The sequence below is a fragment of the Microtus oregoni genome, unplaced genomic scaffold (genome assembly GCF_018167655.1).
Source record: "Microtus oregoni isolate MIOR12 unplaced genomic scaffold, Mior012 000000F_ref0000247, whole genome shotgun sequence".
NCBI lineage: Eukaryota > Metazoa > Chordata > Mammalia > Rodentia > Cricetidae > Microtus > Microtus oregoni.
The window spans coordinates 6,270,625-6,297,850 of NW_024543059.1; the positions used below are offsets into that span (position 1 = coordinate 6,270,625).

Here is a 27,226-nt window from a genome sequence, read left to right on the forward strand (position 1 = left end):
CCATGGGATTTCATACATATTATAAATTTACAGAACAATCTCCATGAATATGGAGGAGGTGGAAGTGTCTGCTTAGGTAGCTTTGGAAATTAACGGAATTTGTGAGACTAAAGGCAAAGGGATTTCATCTATCCTATAGACTCTATCTTATAAAGTTGTTTCCCATAGTGGTCCAAATTAAGGGTTTTTACACTACTGCATCAGCCTGCTGGAGCTAAGAAATTAAATAAACAGATGGCAGATGTTGGGAGGCAAATGCATGACTGAGTGAGAATTTCCAGATCAGCAAGGGAATCATGCTAGAATGACCCAAGTGGGTGTGTGTCAGATTTACAGGCCTAGGTATGAACCTTACCTAGGCTCAAAAAGGAATTGCAGAAATATCCACAAATATGCATGATGCACATTTTATGATGCATGCTTATGTGTCCTTGCTCTATAAACTGAGAGACAGTGCAAACTAGGAAACCTCAGAGCAAGAAGCACAATAAAAATAATGCCCAAACCGGCAATGGTGGTGCATGCCTTTCATCCCAGGTCTTGGGAAGCAGAGGCAGGTGGATCTCCATGAGTTCGAGACCAGCCTGATCTACAAAGCAAGTTCCAAGACAGCCAGGGCTGTTACACAGAGAAAGCCTGTCTCACAAAGAAATAAAAATAAGAAAGGAAGGAAGGAAAGAAAAGAAAAAAGAAAAAATGTCCAAACCTTGATTTCTTTTCTTTTCATTTTCCCAAGACAGGGTTTCCCTGTGAAACAGTCCTGGCTGTCCTGGAACTCACTCTGTAGACCATGCTGGCCTAGAACCCACAGAGATTTGCCTACCTCTGCCTCCCAGGTGCTGGGATTAAAAGCATGCGCCACCACTGCCCGGCCAGACCTTGGTTTCTAATAGCAAACTACAGAAAAATGACTCGAGGATCTTAGAAGAAATGGATGGTTCTAGAACTAGAGCAGGCAATATGCAAGATGAGCATCCCTGGAGTACCAGAAAGTGAGAGATTACTCAACACATGTAGTAGTTAAGGGCGGCAGGGCTGCGTTCCCAGCACCCCAGCCGCCTGCTCGGCTAGCTTATGCCCCAAAATAATTACACAGACACTGTATTCTTTTAATCACTGCTTGGCCCATTCTCTTCTAGGCTAATTCTCACATATTAATTTAACCCATTTCTAATCATCTGTGTATGGCACCCCAAGGTGCGCTTACCGGGGAGATTCTAGCCTAGTCCATCCTGGGTCGGAGCTTCATGGCGTGTGTCTGCCCGGGAGCGGGGCATGGCGTCTCTGCTGAGGCATCTGCTCCGGAGAGCAGAGCTGTGGAGTCTCTGAGCTCACTTCCTCTTCCTCCCAGTGTTCTGTTCTGTTTACTCCTCCCTCCTATCCTCTAACCAATAAAATGGGCCAGGGCAGTTCCTTTATTAGCCAATGACCTTCCTCCATCAAACACACACACACAAAACAAAACCCTGTATTTTGGGAGTGTGTCAAAAGACACTGAAATTAACTGGAAGATTGCCCAAAAGCCAAAGCTGGAGCAATACGAGCAATAACATAAATAAGGCCACACTGGATCATAAGCCAAAGTGGAAAACAACCGTGCATGAGTCTATCCCGATATGTATCAATTCTGACATATAAATTCCCAGGCAGAGTAATTCCAAAGTGGGAGACGCTGTCAAGCCCTACCTCAGCTTGATGGCTGTGATCCTCACCAGCAGAGACAATGCCCTCTCTTCCCATGGTCTTCCCTTGAAAGCCTACAGCCCCACCATAATTGTGAGAAAAGCTCAACTTGTTTTCGTAGAGAAGTATTATCCAAAAGACCTGACGAACACTCTCCGAAAGATCAAGGTCGTAAGAAGCTAAGGGTACCTGAGGGCTGTCTTCGCTAACACAAGCCTAAGAAAATGACTAAATATAATGTGTCTTGCTTGGGTGGAGTCCTGAATAGCACATGAGCATGATAAAAATCAAGGAGCTCTGAATAAGCTAAAAGCATTAGTTGTATGGTGGGCCCCTATGTTTATTCATTAACTTTGATATATATGCCACACTATTATATAAAATGGGGATTTGGAGGAAGAGGCATAGAAGGAGCGTTATTCTACAGTCTGGTGTTCTATGGACCTCAGCTTCTTTTTTCAAAAAGCAAAATCTAGTCTTGCTGAAGTGTCTGCCTTCCTCATCTGTCTTATCGGGAGGCTTGAATGTAACTAGCACAAGAAAGCCCTCTTTGAAACAGCAGAGGTGAGATTTGGGCCCATCCCTTCTTACTAATTCACACTAACTTTGGCTGTCTACAGATGGAACGTCCATCCGTTGGCTTCCTGGACCTACGTTAAATGTGTGTCCCTTTCCTCTTCTCCAGGGCATGGCCTTTACCCTTGAAGAAAGACTGCAGCTCGGCATCCATGGGCTCATCCCACCCTGCTTCCTCAGCCAGGATGTCCAGCTCCTCCGCATCATGAGATACTATGAGAAGCAGCCGAGCGACTTGGACAAGTCAGTAGCTGAAGTCTGTTCTCTATGCCCAGTCCTGAGGCTGAGATGCTCTCCCCTGAGGCTCCCAGGGGTTTCTAAATTCTCTGTGACTAGGAAAACCTGAGAGACTTCAGATCCAGCTCTGTCTCTAAAGAGAGTTACGGTCTCCCTAAAGATGAGGCTTAGAGCAGAAGCACAGCTGAAATGAACCAGGACTTGACCAGTCTGGGAGGCCATCTGAGCGATCGCACAGATGAGTCAGTCCCAGAAGCCTTGAAGAAACAACTCGGCAGTCAACAGGCGCTTGCGGGAGGGCAGCTCACTAAGCCGGAGATGGGGCAAAAAACTGGAGATGGGGCTGTTAAGGAAGACAGCAAGAGGAACAGTGGAGAAAGGGGTCTTAGAGACAGGATGCCTTCGGAAGGATCGAGATGCTGTGTTGAAGATCATGGGCAGCAAATAAGAGCACTGCTCCCTCTGAATACTCCTCAGTGGAGACACAACCGCAAAGACCCCGGTTCAGAGTCTTTGAGCCAATGTTAAGAGTTACGAAGGTGGTAGTCACCACCCAGGTACCCACCATGAGTCAGCATGAGATTTAAATACCCTGACTTCAGCGTCTATGAATTTAACTCTCTGCCATACATAGTTCAGAGATGGTAAAGCCTAGTTGATGTAAGACTATTCTAGAATGGGTGAAACCTACCTTCCTGCATTGAATAATGAAAGTTACTCTGCCAACTCTGTGCCAATGGTATCTGACTCATTGGATTTTATGAGAATTAAATGCATGTCTTTATGATGTACTTAGAATGTTGCCTGGGGCATAGTAAGCTCTGGGTAAGTTTGTTTTTAAAAAAAAAAATGTGTCATCTTGCTATGGACTTTAGCAGATATATATTAATAAGATAATGGTTCTCTCTACATCCACACAGCTAAACGCCCATGAAGGGCAAAGTTCAGTAGCATGTGAGGTTCATACTGCACCTAGCTCCCAGTGCCTCCTCCAAGTCACCCATACCTGAGAAGCAGGAAGTGTCCCTGCCCACAACCATGTCGCCCCTCCTAAAGCACTAAACTCACGGCTATGCTCACATTAACCCCAAGACCAAATTGCCACCAAGTCGAATATTCTCTCCCTTTTGTCCATCCAGCCACCTCATCTCGAAGAGCAAACCAGAAGTTAAACAGCAGATATCCTAACAAACTGATCCATGCCCGAGCTTTGAACCATCAGAAACTCCTGCTAAATGTACCAAAAAGAATGAGCGTCCAAAGTCAAATATTTGCTTAAAATGTGAAATTATAAAAGTTATGCTCTAATGCTGACCTTCTCAACGCTTTCCAACTTCATGGGCCTCTCTCACTTGCCTAAGATGCTCTAGGATCAGGAAGCGATGAGTGCGCATGTTCCTGAGAGCTCTCGAGGGCTTGCTCCTGGTTCGCGCTCCTTTCCACATACTTGCTCCCGGCTAGCGCTCCTTTCACACACTTGCTCCAAATAGACTCTCCTTTCAACAGGTGACTGGGAGGAAGGCTGAGAAGGCTCCCCAGCCATAGGGACTGTGGTGTGCTGGTAAAGGTTTCAGAGAGGAGGGGAGTAGAGTCCAGAATTGGGGAGAAACGTACACAAATGGAAAATGGAATGCCCTACGAAGGCGGTGGGTTGAGGGCGTGGCTACCGCCAAGTGTAACTCCTCCCTGGAGCAAGGCCTCCTTTCTTAAACACAATGACGTCATCAGGGGGTCGGCCAAGTAGTGGTGTCTCTGGGATCAGCTGGCGTTTTCTTTTCTTTCCAAGGTACATCATTCTCATGACTCTCCAAGACCGCAATGAGAAGCTCTTCTACCGAGTGCTGACCTCAGACGTGGAGAAATTCATGCCCATTGTGTACACACCCACGGTGGGGCTGGCCTGTCAGCAATATGGTCTGACCTTCCGCCGTCCTCGGTGAGTACCTACTAAGGGGGCCACCGAGAGGCTGGCCCATAGAGGGTGAGAAATACTTTCCAGTGTCCTTGTTTCTTGACTGTTAGAGGCTACGTTAGAGTCAATGGCCAAACAAGGAGACATTTGATTTTAAACATGTGCTCGATAAAATAACGCCACCAGCCTGGAAATGAACTGAGAAGTTAGCAAGGGGATATTGAATCTTCGCCACCTCCAAACGATAAGCGTTCAACAGGTTGCTCAGAAGAGTAGTTCCTACTGTTTTCAGTCCCCACCTGCCACCTCTCCATGTCCTTCCCCCTTTCCTGTTCGTCTCCAACATACCTACAGACCTCTGGGTAATTGAGGACAATAAATAGCCCTGGACACCAAACACACGCTCTCTTCCCAGCCCTTAAATCACTATCCCTCCATTAGAAGTTGACTTAGATTCAACAGAAAATGTCACTCTATAGGCAAAAGCTAGGGCATCACATTTTTCTCCTAAAGCCAAAGGATTTGAGAGAAGTTTTCTAAAGAAATAGTTTTTGTTTTCATTTTTAGTACTGGAAAAAAAATATATATATATGCATAAATCTGTTTGTGCCAGAAAAATAGGAATCGTCTCAGTAATTCTCGGTGCAAGGTACCTGATCATTGTAACAACATAGTTCTTGCATTTACAATAAAAGAAGGGTCTAGATATGTTATGTGTAATAGGATATCATAGGAAAGCCATTATAAATGTACAGTATCCTGCAAACCAGTAGTTGTCAACCTTCCTAATGCTACAACCCTTTAATACAGTTCCTCATGTTGTGGTGACCCCCAACCACAAAGTTATTTTTGCTGCTACTTCATAACTGTAATTTTGCTACTGTTGTGAACTGTAACATAAATATCTGTGTTTTCCAATGGCTTAGGTGACCCCTGTGAAAGGGTCATTTGACCCCAAAGGGGTTGTGAGCCACAGGTTGAGAACCGCTGCAAAACCAATGCATGATTGACATTTATAGAGTAGTTATAAATTAGATTTCTTGTTTTGCTTTGTTTTCATTTGTTATGATTTAATTTTTTATTTTATTGCTTGCTTGTTTTTTGGGGTTTGTTTGTTTTCTTGAGACAAGGTTACTCTGGGTAGCCCTAGTTGTCCTGGAATTCCCTCTGTACATGAGACTGGCCTCCAACTCAAGAGCTCTGCCTCTTGAGTGCTGGAATTTAAGCAGTGCGCCACAACCACCCTGTGTGGCTAAGTGTTTGAAGACAGGTTCTCCTGTGGCCCAGGCTGGCCTGGAAACTCACGATACAGCAAAACTGTATCTTCTTTCTTCCACCCCTTGCCACCACACCTGACTACAGACCACTTTTGAAAGCCTGTGTTATAGAGGGAACATGTAATCATAGACTCGCGACTGCTTCTTTTCAGTGGTGCTGGGCTGGGACAGATGATAGCAAAGGACTGGGATTTGAAAGAGTTGTCTATGTGGAAGGCTGTGCCTAGGTGAGACATCTATTGTCGACGGCTTCAAAGCTCGGGAAACATCCAGAGGAGGGAGTGGAAAAAGTATATGAGCCAGACGCTTGGGATGAGGGTTACAAGAGCATCTTCTGGACGTGACAGGGACGTTTTCTTCATGAGCTCACTGTAGCTGCAGTAGCTGGGTCATGACTTTGTGTCATGCACATAAAAGGAGCTCATGGGGCTCTGCCCATCACTGAGGAACTAGGAGCAGATAATGGGTGCTGGGGGTGTGTCGTTTTCTTTAGTGGTAGAGCCACTGATAAGATGCCCATATTCCCGTAAATAACCCCAAGTAGCACCTGTGCAAATAACCTCATTTAAAACTCAGTGAGTCAAAAAGAAGGAAAAGACATCAAAGTTGGGGGAAAGGAGGAGTTCCCAAGGGAGACAGAGAAATGAGAGTCATGGGGGTGACTTAAGCAGAAGTTCAGAATATCCATGTCTGAAATTGTTAAAGCTTAAATAGTAGAAACAAAACAATCTGCTAAGGGAAAGGGGAGCACATGGGGGCCCAGGGAGTCAAGAGAAAACTACTTAAGGTCAGGAAAGGACAGAAATGGGAACCAATCCAGCCACTAAGCTGACTAGATCTCCCTGGGTCAATAGGGGGCATGAGGAAGGCTGGTGCTGACCTGGTAGAAACTGTGATATGGTGAAGGGGAGGTTTTGATTATATAGATGGGGAGAAAACAGCCAGAGGCATCTGGAAGAGTCCAGAGCAGAGAGGAAGTAGACTGGACACGCCAGCAGACGGGGCCTGGCTGTGAGAGAAAGCAGGAGCCGAGCAGAGAGGAAGAAAGGAGGGGAGCCAGGAGGGAGAAGCATAGCTGAATAGCAGGGCTATACGGAGAAGTGAGTCGCTGGGGAAACAGGCAGGAGCAAGGGTAGGGCGGGAGGAGCGCGGAGAAGAACCAGGATGTCAGCAGGGACTCTGAAATGAGTAAGAAGTACTCTTGATACCGAGGGAGCCAGGAGGCCAGCGTGAGCTTTGGTACGCTAATAGCACCTTAGATAGCCATTTGTCTCTTCGGCCAGGGATAGGGAAAATGGCTCCTTTGCCTAGTACCTGAAGAAGGCTGACTGTTGTCTAACCACCAGATTCTGGGGAAATAAAGTTTCCTTTGGGCCTGACAGACCTGACAGAGGACCATTTTGGTGAAATTTATGAACTGGGGAGCGGGGAAGGAAAACAAAACAAACAAAAAAGATGCTACTCTTTTGAAAAGTTGTGTTGTTGTAGTCATTGGAAACTCCGGAAGAAATGCGGATCAAGAGGACTGTCCGATGGCTGCTTCCTTCCCATCTTTCCTGCTCAGCTCTGTGTTGCCCTCTGGTCCTGCTCATTACATTGTTTTATTCTCTTTGTAGCCCCCGTTCCTATCTCTAAGACCTCTGTGTGTGTTTGCTTCTACCAAGAACATGTATGAAAGTTTTCTCTTTACTTGTCTCGACACCAGCCTTTGTTAGAAGGCGAGCCATCTGGCTCCCTGTGGCAGTTAAACCGGAGGTCTGAGGGTCTGGGTAGAACGGACAAAGATTTCTGTCTAAAAATGATGTCTCTTTTATGTGTTCAAGGGAGTTGGATTGACGGGGAGCGCTTCCTGGCTCAGGTCAAGCCAGACTTGTGGTTCTCTAATGAGTGAGCAATGGACAAAGCAGAGGGAGCAAGGTGGGGCTCCATATGTGCAGAACCAGGATCCTGAGCCACCTCCACCCAGAGAACATCTCTAGATACAGGTAGCCAGAGGGCTGCAGTGGGAGACACAGCGTGGGGGAGAAAATAGGTAACAACACCAGCAAAAAAAAAAAAAAAAAAAAAAAGAACTGGAATTGCAACGTGGAGAAAATCATAACTGTAAGGCCAGATACTACCCTCAGATCTTTACATATCTATTTAATTATCATCACACCCTCAGGGGGAGGCACTGTTATCTTCTGTAGAACGAGGAAGCTGAGACACAGAGAAATAAGTTACCCAAAGTCACACGGTGAAGCCAAGACTGGACCTGTGTACTTGGAACCAGAGTGTGAGCAAGAAACTGCTCCGCTGTTCACTGCACTGCCTCATAGTTGAGGACGGGGCACACATGATGGCCATTCAGGGCTCAACACCTCTGCAGTTCCAGGAATGATTGGCTGCCCGGGGTATGAGGTGACGATTATCTAGGTACCATTTTCAGAGCCTCTCCCCAGAGGAAAGACCTAGTCAGGCCGTTGGCTTGCAGCTGGCTGAGGCTAAGGCAGGTTGAGACAGACTGAAGTGTCTTCTTGGATTAGTCCTTCACACCTAAGCACAGTGTGTTTTCCACTAACCCTTCTTCAGATGACTGCCCAATTAGGTGATTTGACACGTGACACCCTGAGCTGTTGCTCTGGGTTTCCATCTGGCCTCTTTCCAGGTGTCGATTTCACACCAGCCTTGCGTCCAAGGGAACAGAGACTTCGGGTTCTGCCCTAGCCCTGAGCCTCATCCGAGACCTGGCCTAGGATGACTTTGTAGATTAACATCTGAGGGAAGGACAGCCCCAGGGCCCAGAAGAGGAGAGCCAGGCCTCCTCAGTTTCTGAAATGATAAATAGTCCTGCCAGGTACTGTTAACAAAGAAACACTCTGTAGAAGGACCTGGTCCCACACCAAAGCTGATTAGGTCCAGCCAACACTAGAAATGAGGCCTCCAACACACCTCGACTCCACATCACCCCAAAAACCTGGAAAGAAGGACAAGAGTATCTCAGGGGACCTAAAAAGCTTGAGTAACCCTATAAGGAGAGTGGTTATCCTTCATCCTTTAGTGCCTTTTCCCGGGAACAACCTCCACCTGGGCTTCTGTAGGTCTGACTGGCAGGGGCACCCACTAATGGTTACTGGGAACAAGCGAAAGCCGGCAGGAGGCCTGGACAGATTTCAACCCAAAAGACAGGTGTCAAGAGGAAGCCAATATGGCAGCCAGGGTCCATGAGAGCTCTTCTCCCAAGCTACCCAGCCTTCATCAATGTTTCTGTACCTTCCTCATTCTCTTAGACTCCAGCTGGCACACATACAGTTGTGGCTATAGCATTTTGAATCTCAGTGTGCCTGTAGGGATGGATGCAGATGTTAATGAAAAAGTTATAATGATATCTTAAGACAGTACAGCAGACTTTATTCTAATGGAGGACATCGTCATAGGTATAGGGACCGCTGTGCAGACTCTTGCATCAAGGGACAAGATTAGACTCAATTCTAACAAATGAAAACTGGGGATTATAACCAAGAAGTAGAGTGGCCGCGGGTGGTAATAAGGTTCCAAGGTGATTGGATATCAAAGGTAGAAAACTTTCGCTAATTGGCTAAAGCCATTTGGCAGGATTCTTGCTCAGAGTGGGTTCTTCAAGGACAGAGAGTGAAGTCCACTGCCTGGCCTATCAGAAGAGACGGAGGAGCCTGACTAATGATTGGGTTGACAGAGAATCTATCGGAGAGTTGGACTATGGAAAGTGGAAATAGCTCAGACTTTAAAGTTGGGCAATCTTAACCTCCAGTTTCAGGTCCTGATAACCTTGATAATTAGCATAGCAAACCCCCCCCCCCAGGCTTTTCTGTATGAAATAGGAGCAATGCTTATGCTGCATGGGAAGATTTTGAGATTCCATTGGAAAGGGCCTGGCCATACGCAGTACTGGGAGCTCCCCGACTCACCATCTCTAGGATATGCCATCTGACTCAGTCACCCTCCGGTAATGGCTAGTTTTACGTCAACTTGATACAAATTGGAATCATAGCAGGGGCACGAGGGGAGAGGGACACTCAATTGAGAGATGCCTCTATAAGACCTGGGTGTAGGCAAGCCTGTAGGACATTTTCTCATTTCGGTGATTCATGAGGAAGGGCCCAGCCCACTGTGGGTTGTGCCATCCCTGAGCTGGTGGTCCTGTGTTCTATAAGAAAACAAGTTGAATGAGCAAACCATGGGGAGGAAGCCAGTAACTAGCACTCCTCCATGGCTTCTGCATCAGCCCCCTCCCCTAAGTCCTTGCCTTGCTTGAGTTCCTGTCTGTCCTGACTTCCTTTGGTGATGAACTATGATGTGGAAGCAGAAGCTGAATAAACCCTTTCCTCCCCAAGGTGCTTTGGTCATAGTGTTTCATCACAGCAATGGTAACCTTAACTAAAACACCACTCACTCAGAACGTGGGCATCTCTGTCCTCTGAAACGCCGCTATACTCAGGGGTTTGGTCCAGATGCTAAACAAAATTATCTGTAGTTTCAAGTAACAAATTCATTAGCAAGTACCTACAAGGACTAAGAGAAAAAGGAGGGCTGAGTTTAAAAAAAAAATGGATGCTCTGTGGAAAAACACCTAAAGATTTATTTGATTTGAAAAAGATGACATCCCTTGGCCCTGAGCCAAGCCACCATCCTCCTCTGCAAACAGATCTGGTTCTGCACCTAGGCCAGTATTCTACACACAGGATATGAGGAGCTGTCATTTATTGGATGCTTACAATGTCTTTGACTGGGCCCGAGGCAAGGAACTCCCACAAAGCACTTGCTATTTTACTGAGAAAGGAACTGGAACTAGCCTAACCAATATCTTACAGCTAACTCAAAAACAGTTCTCTGTGCTCTTTCTGTACCTGCAGGCCAGCTTCCTATAGCCATGGTAAATGCAATGTGTGATAGGTAAACACCTGCCTTCTTGTAAACTCGCTTGCACAATGAACTGGCCCAATGCCTGTCACCCACAGTATAACCTTCTGGAAGTCTCCCGTCCCTTTTCAGACCTCAATTTCTTTGTCTGCAGAAGGAGGCGTTTTTCTGGGGATTTCGAGTGTTAATCTTTACCCTGGACATCTCCAGTTTGTGGAGCAGACTGGAGCACTGGAACGGTAGAGTTACGGCTAAGGTTTGTGGTATTTGAGATAAAAACGGAAGGCAGGTGAAAACACATTCTTTGCATTTTCTGACAGGAGAAAGCTTGCAGGCTTATCTGCAGGCGTGTCATTTTCCTTGAGAGCTCTGATCCACAAGTGGGCACTTTTCCAAACAGACCAGCTGGGCACACCAGCATTGTTAAGTTTGATTTGGTGCTGTGACTTGGAAATCCCCGCTGGAATGGATATAAGGCCTGAGGAGCCTCTCCAAGGGACATTGTTTAGCTATTATTTGACACAAATGTCTTAAGGAGTACACTAAATAGTTCATCCATCCCACGTGACTAAAACAGTCCGAAGCAGAGAGATGGGGGAGAGAGAAAAATTACTGCGTGTCTAAATGACATGGACTTCAGTCCTAGAGAGAATTGGCTTATTCTTTTTACCGGTTATCAAGATTGGCATTTTTAAAGGGACTACATGCTTAGTTGTATGTGACCTGCCCAGGAGTTTCACCTCCGAAGGAGCAGCTTGCTCTGTGGACAGGACTGAAGGCACTCCTTAGACGTCTGTGAGTTTGACTGTAGAAGGCTGGCGTGGAGGTGGGAACCATGGATCGGACCCATGTAGACACAAACATCGCATTCTCCTTACTTAAGCTGGAGCCGTTCAGTAAGTAGAACGGGGTGTACTCGCTTTGACTTCCTTTGGCCAAAGGCAGATTTCCCTGACCATTTAAACAAAGTGATTTTGTTTCTCTTTGACTGGCTCTGTCCTCTTCCTCCTTTGTCCCTGGCAAACCCTGCCACGGTGATCAAAGAGTTATTATGGGAGGGAATTTCCTCAGTCAAACCAGGAAATACGTACATACAAGCAGGAGTTGAGCAAACCTTTCTTCGAACAACCTTGATCTCCCATTGACCTGTAAAATGTACCAAAGGGTGTGTTAACTCACATTAAGTTTAGTTCAAAAAGAGTCTCAAGCAGTGCAAATGTTCTGGAAGGTTCTAGGCTAGAAGAGGACTAGCCAATTACTAGCATAAAACTTCTCAAAGAAAATTAAAAGTTGCCTTGCCATAAAGAGCTCACCTTTGCTGGGCAGTGGTGGTGCATGACTGTAATCCCAGTGCTCAGGAGGCAGAGGCAGGTGGATCTCTGTGAGTTCCAGGTCCAGCCTGGTCTACAAAACAAGTTAGAGTAGAGCCAGAGCTATCACACAGAGAAACCTTGCCAAAAAAAAGAAAGAAAGAAAGAAAGAAAGAGGAAAAAACAAGAAAAGAACCCCCCTCACTTAGCCCACTCCCAGAGCTATTATTATTTTATTTCCTGGCATTAGACCATTACAGCTATGCAGATCTTTAGAGATTCCCCTTGTCTTCGTGGGTAACGTTAAACTTTTTTTTTTTTTTTTTTTTTTTTTGGTTTTTCGAGACAGGGTTTCTCTGTGGTTTTGGAGCCTGTCCTGGAACTAGCTCTTGTAAACCAGGCTGGTCTCGAACTCACAGAGATCCGCCTGCCTCTGCCTCCCGAGTGCTGGGATTAAAGGCGTGCGCCACCACCGCCCGGCGCGTTAAACTTTTTGAATGTGTTTCTTAGAGACTTTGTTTTTTAAATTAATTGTGTGTGTGTGTGTGTGTGTGTGTGTGTGTGTGTGTGTGTACATTGGGATTTGCCTGCTTATCTGTGAGGGTGCCAGATGCTCTGGAACTAGAGTTACAGACAGTTGTGAACTGCCATGCGGCTTCTCAGGGCCTTGGGTCTGGGATGAAGCGATGGAAACCGAGGCCCTGAGAAGTGGGTGTCTACAGTCCGTACAGGTGGAGGTGGGGTTGTCAGACTGTGGAATGTGTTCCGATGCACTTGACGGTGTGGGAAGCAGAGCTCGGGCCTCTGAAACACAACACTGAGCTGGATCATAACTAACACTCCTGAATTCCCGTGCTTTTACCCACTGGCCGGTCCTGTGATGGTCAAGTTGCCTTCATTATCTCTGAATCCCACAACAGCCCCTGCGAAGTCAGAGTATATTGTTCTTCCAAGAGAAGAGACTCTGAGGTAGAGGGAGGAGCGCCCAAGACCGTGTGCTAGCAAGTTGCTGGTCTCAATCCACACAGTATCCTATGTGGATACTGTACCAAGTCCTCTCCCTCCACTAGTCCTGCATTGCTAAAATCCAGTGTTTTTCAATCTATTCTTTTTTTCAATTCTAATTATTTTCTTTTTTTATTTATTTATTTTTCCATTCAAAAATTTAGGGAGGAAGCTGAATCTGTATTCTTAAAAAAAAAAAAATACGGTCAACACCCTCTGTGCCTAACAACAACAAAGCAAACACTTCCCTAGGCTAAAGGAAATTAGCAACAGGTACCTACAGGAGTCCATGCGTGTGAGTCTCAGGCTGCTGTCCCTTACGATGAAGCAGGGTGGGGTAGGGCTGTGAATTACAGTATTAAGGTGCTTGGTTAAACAACCCCAGAAAGAAAGTCCAGATTCTTCACAGCAGAACAGGCAGAGCACGCAGCAAGGCCTTCTGGGGCCTTCTGCTCCTACACTGAGTTGGGATCCAAGTCTTTACCAGCCTTTACATCTTAAAATCCACCTCTGACCAACATAAACCTTCCCTATGTGCCCCTGCAGCCCATTCTAAACACCCGTCAAGCAGCTCCCTGACTCAGGGTTCCAGGACAGGATGTGGAATTAGCCTCCTAAGAGGCCTTTGAATAGGAGGCTCGTATCTCCCCAGGAAGCTGTAGGTGGAACCCTGGATGGGAACAGATTGGTTGGAATTGATTAACTCTTAAAAGCCCCGTGAGTTCTGCACGTCTGTAGTTTTGTCTCCCTGCACAGCATACAATGGCAGCGTCACAGATCCATAAATCAACCAGCTCAAACTATGGCTAAGAAAGGAAGTGACACCCTGATTACCAGTGGTACAAGTCAGGGCAAGCGACAGGACACCTCTTCTAAATCTTTTCTGCCCTCCATTCTACGGAGATAGATGCTGTCTGTGAATTGTAGCCATATGTGTTCGTATATAGTACATCAAGGCTTTAGGGTGGACCCAAATACAGCCCTTTAAACTACCCCGTGAAGCAGGGAAGCCCATTTCACACAGGGAAATAAAGAACTCAAGACCGTGAGTGCCCCCCACACACACACACACAAAGCTGTACAAATAACAAAAGAAAAGAACTGAGGCCAGGCCTAGGATTTATAGCTTCCTATTTGCCACTCAGAACTGCTTCCATAAACGGATCTTAGAATTCCAACGGGGCAGCCATATTTGTTTGCTAATGGATAAAAATAAACATCCTACACCCCATAGGTCCTTCTTGGTGGTACTTAGGAGCTGGAAGCAGGGGTGAATGGATGGAAGATACACAGAATCTTTTTTTTCCTGATAATTTCTGATAGAAACAGAGGTGTGAGTTGCTGTTATATATATAGCTCCTTAAACCCAAAGAGCTATGACTTGTAATTTTGAATAATTCAGTCTTAAATTTGTTTAACGTGAATGTAAAATGTGGCTTCATTCATTTAAGAATTTTCAGGAAGAGTGTTTGCACAGGGCATGGTCAATTTTCACTAAGTGTTCCTGTGGTTAAGTTGTATTTAAGCCCTAGGAGAAAAACATTGCCGGAATCACAAAAAGTTTCTGTGTTAGAGGGATAATTAGAGAATAGACTTTCTCCATTGTTTGCAAAATAATGAGATCTTCAAGTCTCGCTCCATCAACTGGAGAGAAGTAAACTGCTGGAGTGGAATAAGGTCACGGCCCACGTGTCCCGAACCCTTGCTTCTGGAGGTCTAATAACAATGGCCAATGTTCAACACAGATGAGCTTGAAAAAATTGCCCTGTCTCCCAGTACAGGGTGGACTCCTCGTGAGCCAATCAGTGCCTCTCGTGTGCAGTCAAGCAGAGAGACATAGACGTGAAGTTGTCATGGTGACCCTTTTACTTAATGGAAGAATAGATGAAGCCTAAAGACCCTCCAGATTCAATGGGGATAGGAGGAGGGGTGTCCAGGAGTGAGGAACAGAAAAAAAAAAAAAAAGATATCTCTAATCAGAGAAAGTACAAAGAATTTAAATTCAAGTAATGGTAGAAGAAAAACAGAAAGGGGGCTGTGTAAAATAATGACGATGATAAGCAATTAAAGGATCGTTATCATCAAAGCAAGAAGGTGCTTGAGAGTGAATGACCCGAGCCTGGTGTAAGGTTTCCTACGAAACTACTTATGAAAATTGCACACTCCAGTCTTCTCTCTCAAGATCCCAATCCACGGTATCAGGAGAGGACCCAAAATGACCCACAACCAACCCTGCTGCAGGAAGCTTATGGGCTGTGTATTATAAACACTGCTCCGGCTCAACACAGAGCACCAGACAGCTGACCCAAGCAGGAGCCCACGCGGTGCTGGCGCCTCATGGGAAAACAATCAAGACTGTTTTCTCCTTAAGCCTAAGTTTTAAATCAAAACAAAAGCAAAGTTTGATTACTAGGTGATTGATAAGGTTTTCCCCCTCTCTGAATCAACAACTTTAGTTAGTCTGTAGTATTTTTTCTTTAATCTATCTGCCATATGTTTTATTAATGGATGAAAACCACAGAAGTTTTCTATGCCCAACTACTCTCTCTTCTTATCCCAATAAGTCTCTGCTTACTCGGAAGTCTACCTCAAACACCTGTCCTTTTCAGCCTCGGCTTCTATCCTCCAAGCTCATTTGTAAAATGCTTTGCTCCCCATTCTGAGTCTGTGGACAGTGTCCTCTGGAATTCTCTGCTGCAGAAATCGCTGTGAGCGGGGCTGGAGAGATGGCTCAGTGGTTAAGAGCATTGCCTGCTCTTCCAAAGGTCCTGAGTTCAATTCCCAGCAACCACATGGTGGCTCACAACCATCTGTAAAAGAGGTCTGGCGCCCTCTTCTGGCCTTCAGGCATACAGACAGAATATTGTATACATAATAAATAAATAAAAAAAAAAAAAGAAATCGCTGTGAGAGCCCAGCGCCTCCTCTCAAATCTGCCTGGCGCTCTCTGCTGTGCTGCCCCAGGGAGCGCTGTGTCTTCATCTGTGTATATTTTTTTCTCTTTCTTTAATATCTCCTGTGCTCTTCACCATATGAGAGAAGTAAAAGGATGGATGGATGGATGGATGGATGGATTGATGGATGGATTGAATGGATAGATAGGATGGATGGATGGATGGATGATGGATGGATGGATGGATGGATGGATGGATAGGTTGGATGAATGGATGATGGATAGATGGATGGATGGATGGATGGATTGAATGGATGGATAGGTTGGATGGATGGATGATGGATAGATATATGTATGTATGTATGTATGTATGTATGTGTGGATGGATGGATGGATGGATGGATTGGATGGATGGATAGGATAAATGGATGGATTAAATAGATGGATGGATGGATTAATGGATGGATGGATTGGGTGGATGGATGGATTGAAAGGATGGATAGGATAAATGGATGGATTAAATAGATGGATGGATGGATGATGGATGATGGATGGATGGATGGATGGATTGGATGGATGGATAGGATAAATGGATGGATTGAATAGATGGATGGATGGATGGATGATGGATTGGATGGATGGATAGGTTGGATGGATGGATGATGGATAGATATATGTATGTATGTATGTGTGGATGGATGGTTGGATGGATTGGATGGATGGATAGGATAAATGGATGGATTGAATTAGATGGATGGATGGATGGATGGATGGATGGATGGATGATGGATGGATTGGGTGGATGGATGGATTGAAAGGATGGATAGGATAAATGGATGGATTAAATAGATGGATGGATGGATGATGGATGATGGATGGATGGATGGATGATGGATGATGGATGGATGGATGGATGGATGATGGATTGGATGGATGGATAGGATAAATGGATGGATTGAATTAGATGGATGGATGGATGGATGGATGATGGATGGATGGATTGAATGGATGGATAGGTTGGATGGATGGATGATGGATAGATGTACGGATGGATGGATGAATGGATGGATGGATGGGATGGATGGAGTACAAGTATGTTCTATGAGAATAAGGTTTTGTCTATTTCATTCACTGAGATAAATATCTCAAGTGTTTTCATAGAGGGTTCAGTAAATAATTCTTGAAATAATTTATAAGCATAATTGAGGCCAAGAAACAAAAAGAATAAGCCTGCTGTGTCTTCTAACACCATAGTTTGACTTTTCATAATAGCTTCCAAAGCAGGTGAAAGTTGAGAACACTGTTAGTTGGTTGCCCATTATGAGGCTGAAGGTTGGCTGTGTGAACCTAAGATATCCTAACACAGGGACAAAAGAGGAAGGTTGCAAGCATTTGGCTTGTTTGTGCAGAATTTAGAACAAGACCACTGTTATGTAGCCCTGGTCACAACATTCCTCCACTGATGGTAGAGCCCAGGCGCGGAGCCTCCTGGAGGCTAGCTTACATGAAATAAGAATTATAAAAATAACTTTGCTTACTGAAAATTCACTAAATATGGCACTTACTTGTATCAGATCAACTTTACATACTTATCTTTTACCTCATTGGTTAACATTTAATCCATGATTATTATTTGTTCAATTTCATTTGTTTGACTTTTGTAAGAAACAAGGTCTTAGTATGTAGCCCAGGCTGGACTTGCATTCCCTATCTTTCAAATTCCTGATCCTCCTGCCTCCACCTCCCTTACACTAGAGCATAAGCAAACACCATTAACACCTAGCCCAAGTACTATTCGTGGGACTCTTGTAAATAGGACTTTTCCTAATTTCTTTTTCTACATAGCTCATTGTTATTTATGGAAATAATACTGATTTTATAACCATTTTGTGTACTGAATTCATTCGCAATTCTAATTTTGGGGCAATAATCATTAAACCTTCTTGATGAGTTGATTCCTCTACCATCATATAATAACCTTCTGTATCTCTTTTATATAATTTTTGACTTACGGTTTACTTTTTCTGATGTAAGTATAGCTACCGCTCCTTTTTGATTTCCATTTGTATAGAATAGTTTTTCTACTCTCTCACTTTCAGCCTGTTTCCTTAAGAGTACAGTGAGTCGCTGGAAGGAAGCATGTGTCTGATTTCTTTGTACTTTATATATTCAGAAATTCTCTAACTTTTGATTAGCAAATTTGATGCATTTACGTTTAAAATAATTATCAATGGGTAAGGACTGCTACCATTTTGCCAACAGTGTTCTAGTTCTGACCTCTTTGTTCCTTTTTTGTATACCTTACTATAGCTTCCTGTACTCTGCTAGTTTTTTGGGGTTCATTTGTTTTTGTTTTTCTGGGGGTGGGTTTCTAGGCACGGTTTCTGGATGTCCTAGAACTTACTCTGTAGTCCAGGCTGGCCTTAAACTCACAGAGTACTGAGATTAAAGGCATGTGCCACCACTGCCCAGATTCTGATAGCTTTTTTGTTTTGTTTGTTTTTTATCTGTGGGTTTGTTTATTTGGTTTTGTTTTGTTTAGTTTTGAGACAGGATCTCACTGTGTTTCCTTGGCTGGCCTGAAACATGCTATGTAGACCAGAAGGGCCTCAGACTCATGGAAATCCATCTGCATTTGTCTCCCAAGTGCTGGGATCAAAGATTTGTGCCATCTCATCATGCCCACATGGTTTGATAGCCTTTTTATATTGAAATGCTTTGAGTCTTCAAAGAATTATATTCTTTGACTCCAAATGCAACAAGCAGTGTGCTCACTGTTTACCATGAATTCTCCTTTGGTTTCCATATTGTTGGAGGAGAGCTACCTGTTTGTCCCAGCCACCTAGAACCAAAATAACCACACAGAAACTGTATTAATTAAATCACTGCTTGGCCCATTAGCTCTAGCTTCTTATTGGCTAACTCTTACATATTAATTTAACCCATTTCTATTAATCTGTATATCACCATGAGGTTGTGGCCAACCAGCAAAGTTTCAGCACGTCTAGCTCCATAGTGTCTCCCTCTCCGCCTTCCTTCTCCCAGCACTCAGTCCAGTTTTCCCCGCTTATCTAAGTTCTGCCAACAGGCTAAGGCAGTTTCTTTATTCATTAGCCAATAAAAGTAACACATAGACAGAAGGACCTCCCACACCACCATATATAATTGTATTGTTCTCAATTTTCATTTTTGTTTTTTGTTTTGTATGCGTGTTGTTTGTTTGTTGCTATTACTTTATAGATAAGAAAACTAAGGCTCAAACATGACTAGTTGCCAAGGTGATGCCGCCGCTACCATAAAGTCTGAAACATTGGGAAAACCCATCTGAACCTGTGCTCTCGGGCTTCAAAATAACAGCAGCGTCTCACAGATGTAGAACTTTCCGTGAGGTCCATTATCCCTGGGATTAAAACATTCTAGACATTTCAAAGCACATTCTTTCTTGGCCACTGACTAGTCTGATCTGAGTGTTCTGGGATTTCTTCCTTTAATGATATGAGTGGTTTGAAGGCTAAACTTGATCAAAACCACAAATTGGGTCAAACATGTCTTTCCTGATTAACAGCACCAGCTGAGTGGTGTTTTGGAGACAATAGTTCCAGGTGCTTCGCTGTCTCTTACATTTGCTTTGCTTCCATTGTGGAAGGTCTCTGGGATTCAAGTGTATTCAAGTTCCCAGTGAACTTTTGTCCTCTTGGAAACTGTGTTCCTCTCTCTCTTATTAAATTCCAGCTTTCATGACTAATTTGCAGTGGCAGCCCCAGAAACACTCATATGATAAACGAAAGAGGTTTGGGACTTCCGCTTACAAATTGCTTCAAGATAGGCCTCCGATATCTACTCTTAGAATTGCCTCAGAAACGCTCACATGAAATGCATTTGAGTTTTTATAGCCTTTGCATGGGGGCCTGTTGTGTCAGGGTGTCTCCACATGCTGGTGAGGGCCTGGAAACTGCAGAGATTTATGAGCCGGTGGAAAAGGTCTGTGTGAGGACTTCTTCAACCTGTCTTGGGATAGCAAGCAGAGAGGATGTTTTTCTCCCTCTCACACAGATGTGTAAACAACTGACTGACTCACTGTCAGCCTCTGAGTCAGGACAGCGATCACGGGTTGATGAGTGTTTGCTTTGAATATCAAAATTCCGAGTTAGAACGCATTCCAAAAACCTTATTTCCCAGAGAGCCCAATTCGCCAGCGGCTGGAAGGAGACAGCAAGGAGTTTGGTTTATAAAGTACAGACTTGTGTGAGCCTTTGCCTCCTTCATGGCCAGGAAAGAAAGCAATGAGTGTGAAGTATGACTTCTCGGAATAAAGGGACTCTGGGGTCTGTGGTAATTATTTCTGGAAGAGTAAATATTACGATAGGAAAAGAAACTCCTTTGTACCCACTCTTCCTGGGTTCCTTGGCATATCTGAATATTTCAAGTCATGTTTGAAACTATATTAACCTTCTGGGGTCTAATTGGAAGCATCTGGAGCTGCAGGGTTGGCATTTTCTGATTCCATGGTCATTTTCTATGTAGACTGAGCTGAAATGCCACCTGTGCGGCCTTTTCCTCCCTGCTGACCACAGAGGGGGCAGACAATGCGATAGCCGTGCAGGGCGGTCTGCTGGCTTCCCTGTTGGGAGGCTTTTTATGGAAACCTGCACTTGTTAGCGTTTGCATTCCTTCCAGACCTCCTCGGACCCGTCTCAGAGAATGTGGATGGAGACATTCCTTCCCAACCTATGGAATTCAACTCAGCAATTTTCTGCTGCCAGATCCATCTTGCAATCACCCAAGAGGCTAGAGAAATATATCCTATTTGCAAAATCCAGAAAGGCCAAAAATGAATTTTAAAAAATAATCACAAACTTCTTAGGAGTTTTCTCTGTGTTAAGAGAAGCATATCTAAACTTCAGCCATATACAGGAAGCAGAGTAGCTTCTCACCTGCTTTTGTACATTGCTCTGACTCCTTTTTGTTGTTGGGTGTATTTTTGTGTATGTGGGGGGTGTGTGTGTGTGTGTGCGTGCGTGTATGCATGAGTGTAGGTATGTGCTTGCTGTGTGTGGTGTGTGTGTGATATGTGTGTGTGTTTGGTGTGTGTGTGATATGTGTGTATGTGTGTGATATGTGTGTATGAGTGTGGTGTGTGTGTGGTATGTGTTTGTGTGATATGTGTGTGAGTGTGTGGTATATGTGTGATATGTGTGTGTGGTATGTGTGTATGTGTGTGATATGTGTGTTTGTGTGGTGTATGTATATGTGTGTGAGTGTTTGGTGTGTGTGTGGTATGTGTATATGTGTGTGATATGTATGTGAGTGTGTGGTATGTGTGTATGTGTGTGCAATGTGTGTGGTATGTGTATGTATGTGTGAGTGTGTGGTATGTGTGTATATGTGTGTGATGTGTGTGAGTGTGGTGTGTGGTATGTGTGTATGTGTGCGGTATGTGTATATGTGTGTAATATGTGTGTGAGAGTGTGGTGTGGTATGTGTGATATGTATGTGGTATGTGTATGTATGTGTTTGAGTGTGTGGTATGTGTGTATATGTGTGTGAGTGTGTGGTGTGCATATATGTGGTATGGGTGTGAGTGTGTGTTTGGTATGTGTGTGTGGTGTTGTGTGTTGTGTACATACATGTGTATGTGTGTGTGAGTGTGTGCTGTGTTTATATGAGTGTATGTGGTATGGTTGGTTATATGTTCAGTGTGTGGTATATGTGTGGTGTGTGCGTCAGTGGTATATATATGGTGTATGTGTGTGTGGTGTGTGGTATGTGTGATCTGTGTGTGTTTGGTATGTGTGTGTGGTGTGTATGTGTGGTGTGGTGTGTGTATGTGGTGTATGTGAGGGGTGTGGTAGTGTGGTGTGTGTATAGTACGTGTGCTGTGTGTATGCAGGTACATGTGGATACCAAATGTTAATGCCAGGTATCTCCCTTGGTTGTTGTTCATGTGATTTTTTTAACTAAAAAACTGTGGGGGTGGAACTGGCACAATGTCTAAGTGGGTAAAGATGCTGGCTGCAAATGCCTGGCAATCTCAACTGAGCCCCAGAACCCACATAAAGGTGAAAAAGGAGAGCAGACTCCATGAAAGTTCTCCTTTGACCTCCGCTCATGCACCCCCATAATAATCAAAATTGAAACAACAAAAAAAGAAACCCTTGAGTTCTCATAGTTGGCGTTAAGTGTTTGCAGTGTGCTAGGTCTGCAGATCGGCAAGTTCTCATAGTTGGCGTTAAGTGTTTGCAGTGTGCTAGGTCTGCAGATCAGCAAGTTCTCATAGTTGGCGTTAAGTGTTTGCAGTGTGCTAGGTCTGCAGATCAGCAAGTTTTGCAGAACAAAATGGAAAACAAACTGATTGTGTCAGGGCACGTGGAGACCAGAATTCGCAGTTGCCCCGTTTTTGAACCAAGGCAGGAAATTCAGTGTCCCTTAGGGGATCTGACCTATATTTTTTTGGCAAACATTTTTAGCACAACTTGGAACATACCAAGAGGCTGTTTTTGATGGCATCGTGTTGATATGCATGGATACACTCACATGGGCTGAGAGAGATGGATGTAATGATCCCAGCTTCATTCTAGTGATGACCCATCCAGGTGGATCTGGAGTTGAAACCCAGCTCTGTCTGGTTTCAAACTCAAGTTATTGCCGTGGTTCCAGGGATATCTGTGAGCCCTGCCGGAATACAGGCAAAGAGTCCTAGGGTTTCAGTAGTTTTCTGTTCTACTGCCTTTGTTGGGAAGCAGATTGGGAAAGGTCTAATAATCTCATAATCTCGCAGCCGGTGGGAAATTCCTCCAGCCCTGGCTTCACTGCCCCAGTCCCACATGCAAGGAAAGAGAAAATGCAACTGGCCTGCATCTGCCAGCTGAACTGTGTTTATACAGCTGCATAAGTGCTCACCATGGGAATCACTGGGAGGGGAGGAGAGGGGAGGGGAGGGGAGGGGATGGTGCCTCCTTTTGTAGTGCTCAATCTACCTAGGGAAGCCCATACTACAATAGCCAGGAGGTGACAGAGAGAGGAGATGGCCAATGGGCTTCCTGAGTCAGCTCTGCTCTTCCATGCTGAGATATAGCTATGCTATTAATGCTTATCTTTAAACCTCCAATAATGGTGTTGTTACATACTCTATTGTGCTGGTTTGGGCTTTTCGTTTGTTTGTTCGTTTTCTGATCCTAACTCAGAATGGCCTCTGGACCAGGGCCAATTACATTTGTCTCTGTGTCCCATGTCCCCAGCACCATGTCTACCACAAAGCATAATACATGAAGCTATGTGGGGCTGAGGTGATGATTCACCTTACAGGTGTGAGATCAAGAGATCCCTCTCTGCCCCAACGTCCAGTTGATGGTGTCACCTAGATAAAAATCATTGCCACAGCTATAAGCCTCTCTCCAAAGACAAGCCCACTCAAAGTTCACTGTCATCTAAGAAGGTCACCCAGTGGGTGGGGAAGAGCACAAACCCATCCACTCCCTTTCTAACAGCCCACCTCAGAAGGAAGTGGAGTCCAAACAGGATGGGTTGTCCAGGATACAGGAACTAAGCTGCGGTGCTTCGGTGTGCTTAAATAATCAAACTGTTCCTCAGGAGAGAAAGTAAAGCCAACGTGACACACCGCTGACACCTACCCTGTCTGTGGGCATATCCGTCATGTCCCCACAGGCCGTGGGCATTGGCTTCACTTCATACTCTCTAGGTATGTGGCCTGCAGAGTCTAGAGGATGCCTCAATCTTCTTCCTACACTTAGACTGTTTCTCCTGAGCACTGCTGATTTTAGGGAAAGTGCTGGTGGGCTTTTAAAATAGCTTCATGTGGCTTTTTCAAAGAACGGGTTGCCTTCCAGCCAAAACTGTGGAGAATAGCGGTTCTCTGTCAACAGCGAGTCTTTGTTATGGAGTTGAAAGGGCAGGCCTCTCCTCCTGTGTGTGCTGCAGAGGTTCCCCCAATGCAATTGACCCTGTTTTAATTAAGTCTTCCTTTTATGTTGGACTTGGTGCCAAGAAGTCTAAACAAATGTTGTGGATTTCAATGGGTTTTGTTGTTCTGGGTTGTCCATTTATTTCCAGTTCTATTTGAAGACCTGTCGAAGGGTCACTCCCTGGCAGACCCTCAAGATAAGGGTTAAGAGACTTTTTCTCAAAAAAAAAAAAAAAAAAAACAAAACAAAAAAAACAATAACATTCTCAAGAGTGAACATTTGTTTTGCTTTCTCTCCGGTGTCATTGAATTCTCAAAGTCAAGAAAAATTTTCTGCCTCCTGATGGAGACTGGAGACAGTGATGTCATTCACAGGCCTCTATTGGATGGGGGAGGCTGCCCCTGTGTAGTGGGAGGGCCGCTTCTTGGTCCCTGGCTGCTCAATCACACAGCCCCAAAATAATCACACAGAACCATATTACTTAAATCACTGCTTAGCCCATTAGCTTTCGCTTCTTATTGGCTAACTCTTACATATTAATTTAATCCATCTCCATTAATCTGTGTATCTCCACATGACAGTGGCTTACCAGCAAAGTTTTGGCATGTCTGACTCTGGCGGCTCTCTGACCCTGCCTCCTTTTTTCTCAGCATTCACTTTAGTTTCCCCACCTAGCTCTGTTCTTTTGCCCTATCACAGGCCAAGACAGTTTCTTTATTCTTTAACCAATAAAAGTAACACATAGACAGAAGGACCTCCCACACCACCCCTGAATTTAGGAAAACTCTAACAGACATTGAACTTGATGTAGCTCAGTAGTCAAGTGCTTACCTATTCTCTATGAAGCCCTGAGTTTTTCCTCCGACATCACATGAACTGGGCCTTGGGGTATAAGTCTATAATCTCAGCACACAGTGTGGTAGGAAACCAGGAACCAAGGTCATCCGCAGATGCATAACAAGTTTGAGGCCAGCCTGGGTTACACGAACCCACTTTATTCCTGCCCATGCCACTCCAGGACATTTCATCAAGACTTCCAGCCAACTTGGCCTCTAACACCAACCATCGCTCCCGACCTTAATCAGGGAAGCCTCTCCTCTATATTGTGAACTGCCATGAAGGCAGAGACCTAGGACTTTACCAGATGCAGAGCCTAAGTGCTAATTGGCTGCTCAGCCCTAAACAAGGTACTTAAATCACCCCTCCAGGGCTCCGAGAACATTGTGCGCCCAGAGCCAGAGGATGGGGGAATGAGGTGCCATCGTATGAGCAACACAGGGCCACTGCCACCATGAACTCTAGACAGCTGCAATCATTGCACAAGAACAGCCAGACAAGGAGAGAGAAGTGAGACTGTTTGCCCTGCCTGCTGAGGCTGAACTGTTTCCTACTGGTAGTCAGGAAAGGGGGAGTGACTGCCTGCAATGGTGAGCCTGCTGGTGATGATCATACAGGTGGCCCTGATTAAACCAAGCAAGTCACACAGTAAACTAAGAGTCCTTAATCTGAGAAAGATTGGTGGGGTTCGTCTTGACAAAAGCTGGGCGACAGTAGGAGAGGGTAGAGGAAGGGAGTAACCAGACTGGATTACAAACTCGTATGAAATGATCGAAGAACTCACTTAATAAAAAAATAAAAATAAGAATGAGGAAAGTTGGGAGGGGGAGGGAAATGGGAGGCGGTGGCAGGGAGGAGGCAGAAATCTTTAATAAATAAATAAATACAAAAAAATTAAAAAAAAAAGAATGAGAAAAGTTAGTTTAGAATTGGGAAGCATATAGAGAAGGAATTGTGTTGACCAGCTCCTCGGGGCTACCACACAAGAATCGGAGAGCTGGCTTCTTCAACTCCTGATGCGGCTGGAACAAGTTAGCACCAGCTGGGTGGCTGGGAACAACAGGAATGAATTTGTCACTCTGAAACAGTTCTGAAGGCAGGGTCATGTACTCTCTGACCGCTGAAGGAAACAATCCCCCTCCGCCCTCCCAGGCCGCTATTGTTTATTGGTAAACCTTTGCCATCCTTGTCTCCTGGATGTGGCAGTCTGGTCTGCTCAGCCTCCGTCCGTCACCATCTGTCTTCTTTATATGGCACCGTCTTCCCTTCTTCCGAGGCTAGCACTTTTCTAAAAAGAGGTCCCACCCTCATGACATCATCTTAACTGACTGTTCCATGAAGACATTATCTCTAAATAAGGCCACGGATGTATAGGGTTAAGATTTTAACATCTAAGTTGGGGGGGGTCACACAATCCACATTGCTTGGAGGAAGCCTTCACATAAACATCCTGAGATGGTACGCAGTCAGTTTGTAAGTGTGAAATTCCAGGCCCGGATTTATGTTATTTCAGTACCGTATCGTGCACACTCATGCACACTCATCGTGCACAGGCCCAGATTAATGTCATTTCGGTACTACATTGTGCACACTCGTCATGCACCCTTCTTGTCCCCAATGCATGTACTGCCTGGAGAGTACCTGTTGTGTGCGTAGCACCATGCCAGGCCACAATTTTACAACTATGAATGAGACAGATGCAGCCCAACCCTCCCTAAACAGCAAATGGTCTCATCAAATAAGATGTAATTTGAAATATATCATTTCCTAGCCCTCATATACTTCATAGCATATTTTCAGTAATGGAATCTTCTTCCATGGCTGTCATCGTCAGAGTTCTAGCTGAGGGAAAGAAACTGAGAACCCCTTCAAAAGGGTCAACCTCTCTCTTCTACTTTCAACAGATTGTCCATGTTTTGTGTGTGAGACATCCCTGGGAGAAGGTTCCTGATCAGAGTGGACCATGGTCATGTCATACTTCCCAACAAACAATTCTAAAACCTCAATGGAACTGAAGAGATGGCTCTATAGTGAAGAGCACTTGCTACTCAGTCTTGAGGACCCATGGTCGAATCCCAACATCCATATCATAAGACTGGTTTCTAGGTCACGTACTAATATTATTCTCCTCTGAAACCTCCTGAACCAGGCCCCCACAACTCCAATCACACTCGGCACCACTGTCGGCCATGTTCTTACTAAGATGCCCATTAGGCAGGATTTAAAGCATTCAACTGCTTTCCCAACCCAAAGCACCAAAGTCCATATTCCTCCAAATAGAAACATGGTCGGGCCTATCACAACAATACCCCAGTCTCTGGTATCAACTTTTGTCTTAGTTGGGTTCTTATTGCTGTGAAGAGACACCATGACCACAGCCCCACTTATAAAGGAAAATCATTTAATTGGGATGGTTTGTATTCTCAGAGATTTAGTTCATTATCAGCACAGTGGCATACAGGCCGACATGGTGGTGGAGAAGGAGCTGAGAGTCCTACATCTTGATCCGCAGGCAACAGGAAGGGGTCTGCCTCACAGGTAGTGATTGGAGCTTGACTACACTCATCAGTGATACACTTTCTCCAACAAGGCCAGGCCTACTCCAGCAAAGCCACACCTCCTAATAGTGCCACTCCCTTTAGGGACCATTTTCTTTCAAACCTCCACATGCCCCCACAGGGCAATGACCCCTACAT

At 44.9% G+C, this 27,226-nt stretch overlaps 1 protein-coding gene across 2 annotated transcripts in view; it reads left to right on the forward strand.

Moving 5' to 3' along the window:
• Me3 (malic enzyme 3) overlaps window positions 1–27,226 on the forward strand; it is a 154,755-nt gene that overhangs the window by 72,072 nt on the left and 55,457 nt on the right. For both annotated transcript variants that reach the window (XM_041654647.1, XM_041654638.1), the window contains 2 exons: window positions 2,369–2,502; window positions 4,283–4,432. In XM_041654647.1, the coding sequence (XP_041510581.1) occupies window positions 2,369–2,502; window positions 4,283–4,432 (284 nt within the window). The remainder of the gene's footprint in view (window positions 1–2,368; window positions 2,503–4,282; window positions 4,433–27,226) is intronic.